Source organism: Chiloscyllium plagiosum, chromosome 43 (assembly GCF_004010195.1).
Source record: "Chiloscyllium plagiosum isolate BGI_BamShark_2017 chromosome 43, ASM401019v2, whole genome shotgun sequence".
NCBI classification, from domain to species: Eukaryota; Metazoa; Chordata; class Chondrichthyes; order Orectolobiformes; family Hemiscylliidae; genus Chiloscyllium; species Chiloscyllium plagiosum.
In genome coordinates this window covers 13,209,560-13,216,800 of record NC_057752.1, presented here as the reverse complement: position 1 = coordinate 13,216,800, position 7,241 = coordinate 13,209,560, and the positions used below count along the sequence as shown (strand labels likewise).

The following is a 7,241-nucleotide window of genomic DNA, read 5'->3' as shown; positions in this document are numbered from 1 at the left end:
TGACCTCTCCTTTCCTGTTTCTAACCTCAGCCTGAACTACCTCAGTAGATGAGTCCTCGAACGTCCTTTTTGCCACTGTAACACGGCCTTTGACTAACAATGCCACAATCCTTCCCCGCTTTTATCATCTTCTCTGTTCTTATTGAAACATCTAAATCCCAGAACCTGCAACAACTGTTCCTGTCCCTGCTCTATCCATGTCTCCGAAATGGCCACAACATCGAAGTCCCAGGTACCAACCCATGCTGCAAGTTCACCCACCTTATTCAGGATGCTGAAACCTTATTTTGGACCTCCCTACTCTCAACCTCCTCTACACCCGAACTACAATTTGGGTTCCCATCCCCCTGCTAAATTAGTTTAAATCCTCCCAAAGAGTATTAGCAAATTTGCCCCCCGGGATATTGATACCTCTCTGGTTCAGGTGTAGACCATCCTGTTTGTAGAGGTCCCACCTACCCCAGAATGAGCCCCAATTATCCAGGCATCCAAAATCCACCCTCCTGTACCATCCCTGTAACCACATGTTCAACTCCTCTCTCTCCCAACTCCTCGCCTCGTGAGCATGTGGCATGGGTAACAAATCAGAGATAACAACTGTTTGTTTGTTCTAGCACTAAGCTTCCACCCTAGCTCCCTGACTTTCTGCTTAAATCCCCATCTCTTTTCCTATCTACGTCGTAGTACCTATGTGGACCATGACTTGGGGCTGCTCCCCCTCCCCCTCCCCCTCGAGAATCCCGAAAACCCGAACAGAGACATTAGTGAACCCTGGCACCTGGGAGGCAACACGCCAACAGAGAGTCTCTCTCGGTTCCCACAGAACCTCCTACCTGTCCCCTTAACTACGGAGTCCCCAATGACTAATGCTCTGCTCCACCCAGCCCCCCCCTTTCCCTTCTGAGCAACAGGGACAGACTCTGTGCCAGAGACCTGTTTCCCCCTCAAAACACCTTTTTGAGTTGTTTGATTTTTCGCAGGCTAGCATTGTGGGACAAATTCTAACACTAAATTATTGGCGCTTTCTTGGAAGATGTTACTCACTAGTTGTCTTGGACTGGTCTTCATCTATGTAACTGGCAAGTGAATCAAAGTATAATGTTTATGACCTTAATACTGTTCCCATTTCATTTTAGTGTGAAAGTAGTGGGCTGTGTACTTCCATGTAAGATGATTAAAGGGAGTTACTGATGGTTGGGAAACTGGGGGAGATGTTAAAATTTGGAGCTGTGAGTGGAAGATAGCTAAAAGGAGCCTCTGTACCCAGACAGTAATTACAATATTTAACCTGCTACCACGTTGTTGAGGTAAATACTAGAGAGACTTTTTATTGAGAGGCTAGATAAGCAAATGAGTGAGAAAGGAATAGGCTATATTGACAGGATGAAATGACGTAGGCAGGGAAGTGAATCTTAAATGCCAGTACAAACCAGTTGGGCTGAGCACTCTGTTTTCTGTGCTATAAATTTCATAATAACGTGGTCAGCAAGACTATTTTAAAAGTAAGTGCTTTCTGTAATCCTCTTGATGGAAGCGTTTACATGGGTGCAATGTGGTTTAGATGGATTTTATAATCCACCTGTTCGGAGATGTTATTACACACCTGAAGAAACTAGAACTTGAACCTGGGCCTCCTGGTGCAAAGAGAGGGGCAGCACCACTGCACCACAGGATTCCCCCCCCCCCCTTTTTGCCAGATGCAACTTAAGCCCATCTCAAACTCAACTAGTTCTTACTGTAGCAAACAATCCACTTAAATCATTTCAATTTTACTTTGGTCTAGTTAACTGAAGTTGAACAGTCTTCAGCCAATCAAGTCTTAATTTCTCAAATGTTAATCATGACTTTGCCTTCCTCACTGTTCATGGTTGTCGGGTCTGGGCCCAGAAACTTAGTGTTGTGATATAAACACCTGTACTATCTGTTGAAGATTCTCTACAGCAAATGTGAGCTGCCAAAATATTCTTACTGGTGAGATGTTGTGTCATTTTGCAGGTTGCAGCCCCAGAGTAAACTTGAGATTTAATAAGATTGGAGCTGAAAATGTGTTGCTGGAAAAGCGCAGCAGGTCAGGCAGCATCCAGGGAACAGGAGAATCGACGTTTCGGGCATAAGCCCTTCTTCCGGAATGAAGAAGGGCTTATGCCCGAAACGTCGATTCTCCTGTTCCCTGGATGCTGCCTGACCTGCTGCGCTTTTCCAGCAACACATTTTCAGCTCTGATCTCCAGCATCTGCAGACCTCACTTTCTCCTCATTTAATAAGATTGGCCTGCCTGAACTCTGCCTTTTCAGGAGTTGGTGCTTCCACTGGATTCTAAGTGTCAAACTGCAAGGAGAGAGCAAACACGCTGTTTTTTATTAAATAAACTGTTCCCAATAATTTAGAAGGTTAAAGGATGGTTTGATCAAAATTTTCACTATATTAATGGGAGCAAAGGGAATAGAATGGAAGAAACTACTTCCTGTAGTTGGTGAATCTGGGACTAGAAGGTGTAATGCTTTTTTTAAAAAAAAAGTTACCTTTCATAACTAAAATGAAGAAACATTCCTTTAGACAAACAGCTATTGTTGGTTAGTTTAAAATATGAAATTGATAATGATAGCCAAAAGTATTTAGCAATATGAGGCAAAAAGTTGCAGATCAGCCACAAGCTCTATAAATGACTGAAGACTGGGGTGAATTGGCCTCCCGACTATGTTCATACTAAACCGAGGAGAGGTGGAACATTGGGAGCTGCTTGTACACTTTTTTGAATTTTGTCATGGTCAGGCCTGTAAAAACCATTAGCTGATCTGAAATGTGAACAAGTAAGTGTATGTTCTTGAAATGAGAATATATATATACAAAGGGAAAAGTACCTCCAATGTTCTGCTTATTTCAATTCACATCTTCAAATGTCAAGGAGCCTGGTCATTTGTTTATGATGCAATGTTTTGTCTCTGTGAGCAGGTGCAGGAGAACTCCCCAGGTTACTGGGCTGGTCTAGAACCGTTCTTTGACTTTATCATTTCAGCTGGTGATACAAGGCTGGTGAGTTTATATTCTTAACGTTTCAACATTTGTCTCTTGTCTGTATTAGTTTATAGTTAAAGCTTTGTGTCAGTAGTGACGTTGGCTGTTGTCAGCCTTTGCTTTAGAAAGGGGGAAACCCATACAAAAATAATAACCTTCTTGTTGATTAATCCTTGTTTTCTGCGACTGTTTTATTCTGTTATTTTCCGTCTGTGTTAAATTTACCAATTCGTTTAATTGATCTCCATTTTCCAAGCTAGGTAGCACTGCAGCTTATCAATTTGCTACCAGCTTCCTGATGTATCTCCAGCATAAGCAGTACTGTTCATTGCATCGTCAACTGTCTTTGGGGATCCTTAAATCCAGCTGCTTTGCTGTCTCTTGTGGCTGCTGCCTCTGTGACTGGAGCTCTGTGCACCTTGGCCTGCCATAACCTTGCGATCAAATCTCTTAAACATCAATGACACCCTATTTCTGCCACAGTGCAAAAGTAATAAACTGCTCCTGCCTGTGCTGATTTTCACTTTGTCAGTGGGGCTGAACTCAGCAATGCAGGAGCCAATGGTACTGGATTAAAATTGGTTTAGAAGAGCAGGCAGTGGCAAGGTTACATTCATTTGAGTGGATCTGCTGAAATCACTTTGCACCACACAAATGCAAGTCAATGACTGTCACCAATAAGAGACAATCTAACCGCCATCCTTGGCATTTAGAGTCTGAGTCATAGAGATGTACAGCACGGAAATAGACCCTTCGGTCCAACCTGTCCATGCCAACCAGATATCCCAACCCAATCTAGTTCCACCAGCCAGCACCCGGCCCAGATCCCTCCAAACACTTCCAAATACCTCTTAAATGTTGCAATTGTACCAGCCTCCACCACTTCCTCTGGCAGCTCATTCCACACATATACCACCTTCTGTGTGAAAGAGTTGCCCTGTAGATCTCTTTTATATCTTTCTCCTCTCACCTTAAATCGAGTTCTGGACTCCCCGACCCCAGGGAAAAGACTCTGCCTATTTACCCCATCCATGCCCCTCATAATTTTGTAAACCGCTATAAGGTCACCCCTCAGCCTCCGACGTTCCAGGGAAAACAGCCTCAGCCTGTCCCTATAGCTCAGATTCTCCAACCCTGGCAACATCCTTGAAAATCTTTTCTGAACCCTTTCGAGTTTCGCAACATCTCTCCGAAGGAGACCAGAATTGCACACAATATTCCAACAGTGGCCTAACCAATGTCCTGTACAGCTGCAACATGACCTCTCAACTCCTGTACTCAATACTCTGACCAATAAAGGAAAGTATACCAAATGCCTCCTTCACTATCCTATCTACCTGCAACTCCACTTTCAAGGAGAAATGAACTTGCACTCCAAGATCTCTTTGTTCAGCAACCCTCCCTCGGACCTTACCATTAAGTGTATAAGTCCTGCTAAGATTTGCTTTCCCAAAATACAGCACCTCGCATTTATCTAGATTAAACTCCATCTGCCACTTCTCAGCCCATTGGCCCATCTGGTCAAGATCTTGTTGTAATCTGAGGTAACCCTCTTTGCTGTCCACTGCACCTCCAATTTTGATGTCATCTGCAAACTTACTAACTCTTATGCTCGCATCCAAATCATTTATGTAAATTAATGGCATTACATCACTGAATCCCCCACTATGAGCATATTGCGGGTTACCATTGAACAGAAACTGGAATCGCCATATCAACACAGTCATTACAAAAGCAGTCTGGGGTGAGGAGTCCTGCACCTTCTGATTCCCCAAAGCCTGTCCACCATCAATGAGGTGCAAGTCAGGCGTGTGATGGAATACTCCTTACTTGCCTAGATGAGCAACACTCAAGAAGCTTGACACCATCCAGGGAAAACATCCACTCCCTCTACCACCAACATTCAGTAGCAGCAGTGTGTACCATGTGCAGGATACACTGCAGATATTTGCCACAGCACCTTCCAAACCCATGACTGCTTCCATTTGAAGGACAAGGGCAGCAGATCCATGGGAACACCACCTCCTGCAAGTTGCAGTCACCATCCTGACTTGGAAATATATTGCTGTTCCTTCAGTGTCACGCGGTCAAAGCCCTGGAATTCTCTCCTAACAGTATGTGGGTCTTCCTACAGCCTGTGGCTGCAGTGGGTCAAGGTGGCTGCTTACCACCATCTACTCGAGGGCAACTAGGGATGGATAATAAATGCTGGCTCAGTCAGCAAAGCTCACGCCCCACAAGTGAATTTTAATAATAACCTTGTACAAGTGAGCTGAATATTTGACTGATTTGCCATGGAGATTGGTGACTACTTACATGCTTTAGTGCTTTAGGCACAGGAGGACAGAAATACATTTTTGAGTTGCCCAGTACTAGAAACACCATTGCCATCTCTTAGACTCTTACAGAATCTTCATTTCCCGTTGGTGCAATTTTGGCATGTTGAAACACAAAAAAAAAAAGTCATGCTAGGCAATTTGATCATTTTGACTCAAAATTTGACTGTCCTATTTACAAGATGACTGCTAGGAATCTCGGTGTTGTGGGCTATAATTTCCAACAGCCCATTCTTGCTGGGAATTTGTCTCCTGGTGAGGAGGAGAATCTCCAGACTTTCTCTTTGCTGTATTTGGCAAACATGGGTCCATTGCTATTAAAGTGTTCCATATTCATATCTGAGCCAATTATGACAGTTGAGCTTGGCTTACAGAGGGATTGTGCAATATTAAAACATTTTTTTGTGTATCTGTTGGGGTAGAGGTGGGGTGAACAGGGACTTGTTTTGCTTGTGGTTTGCACCTTTTTCAAGTGGTGTGGGGAATACTGTACATCACTCTTGCAACCATATTTTCCATTTCTCAAACTGTTGCTTCCCAGCTCACTTCACTGAACAGCCTGGTAATTTTAGATTTTTTTTTTCCCTTTCCCAACTGTCAGTGTCTGTGCGTGCCTCTGCGGAGTATGGAATGTCAGAATTTGCAGCAAAGTTTGCTCATTTCTTCCTTGCATGAGACTCCTGAGCAGTTGTATCCTGGCCAGTGCTGTAACTTTGAACCTTGTGCCCACGGGTCTTCAAATTGTTTCTCTTGTATGAAATGAGGCAGGTGTCTTTTTGGATGTTTGAAACACTATTCTGTGCCAGCAGAGGTGCCACTGATGTATGTGGCATTCATTGTCTCACTTAACATTTCTACTGAAGTCAGCTAATTCTGTGTGGCCTGGGGTCAAACATGAGTCCTTCCTGGTTGTGCAGTGGTGAATTTTCCCAGTTGGTCATTTGTTTGTTTTTCCTAATCCATTTTTCTTCCTTTCAGGATAAAGATGACAACGCACTGAGGGATCTGTTACTAGGGCATGTGGAAAAATCCCTCAAAATGGCCATTTACAACACCAAGACACAGGCTGTTCGTGAAGTCAGTGCAACACCCAGTAATCTGTGGGGCGGGCAGGGCTTGCTCGGTGTCAGCATTCGGTTCTGCAGTTTTGAAGGAGCAAATGAAAACGTTTGGCATGTTTTGGTATGTAATGTGCTTTCTTAGTATATTTGCTGTGCTCAACTAATGCAACCTAGCCAAGCACTTACTAAGTGTCTGTAGTGGTGTAATTCTACCTTGAAAGCAATGGCAATAGATTTCTGTTGATCTAAGGAGAGATGGATAAAACGCTTCACTGAAGAGTTTAAACAGCATGACAGTATATAATCTCTGGCGATACGTATCTTAAAATTGCTTTGCTTTGTAAACATCAGGAACATTGTCACCATGCACTTTTACTGTAGCAGGGAATGCTTTTTGCTTCAAAGTTGGCCTTGTGTATTTTTTCCCCCAAACCTGTAACATTAAACTTTGAGTTTAATGTGAAAAAGTGTGAGGTGATTCACTTTGGAAGGAGCAACAGGAATAAAGAGTACTGAGCTAAATGGTAAGATTCTTGGTAGTGTAGATGAGCAGCGGGATCTCTGTGTCAATGTACGTAGATCCCTAAAAGTTGCTGCCCCGGTTGATAGGGTTGTTAAGAAGGCAGGAGAAAGTGAGGAGTGCAGATGCTGGAGACCAGAGTTGAAAAATGTGGTGCTGGAAAAACACAGCAGGCCAGGCAGTATCCGAGGAGCAGGAGAATCGATGTTTTGGGCATAAGCCCTTCTTCAGGAATGAGGCTGGTGTGCCAAGCGGGCTGAGATAAAAGGTAGGAGGGAGGGAATTTGGGGGAGGGGTGCTGGAAATGTG

At 43.8% G+C, this 7,241-nt stretch overlaps 1 protein-coding gene across 1 annotated transcript in view; it reads left to right on the top strand.

Moving 5' to 3' along the window:
* Positions 1 to 7,241, top strand: part of LOC122543390 (Golgi reassembly-stacking protein 2-like) — a 68,248-nt gene that overhangs the window by 16,869 nt on the left and 44,138 nt on the right. The window contains exons 2-3 of the mRNA XM_043682075.1: positions 2,953 to 3,033; positions 6,330 to 6,533. Of these exons, the coding sequence (XP_043538010.1) occupies positions 2,953 to 3,033; positions 6,330 to 6,533 (285 nt within the window). The remainder of the gene's footprint in view (positions 1 to 2,952; positions 3,034 to 6,329; positions 6,534 to 7,241) is intronic.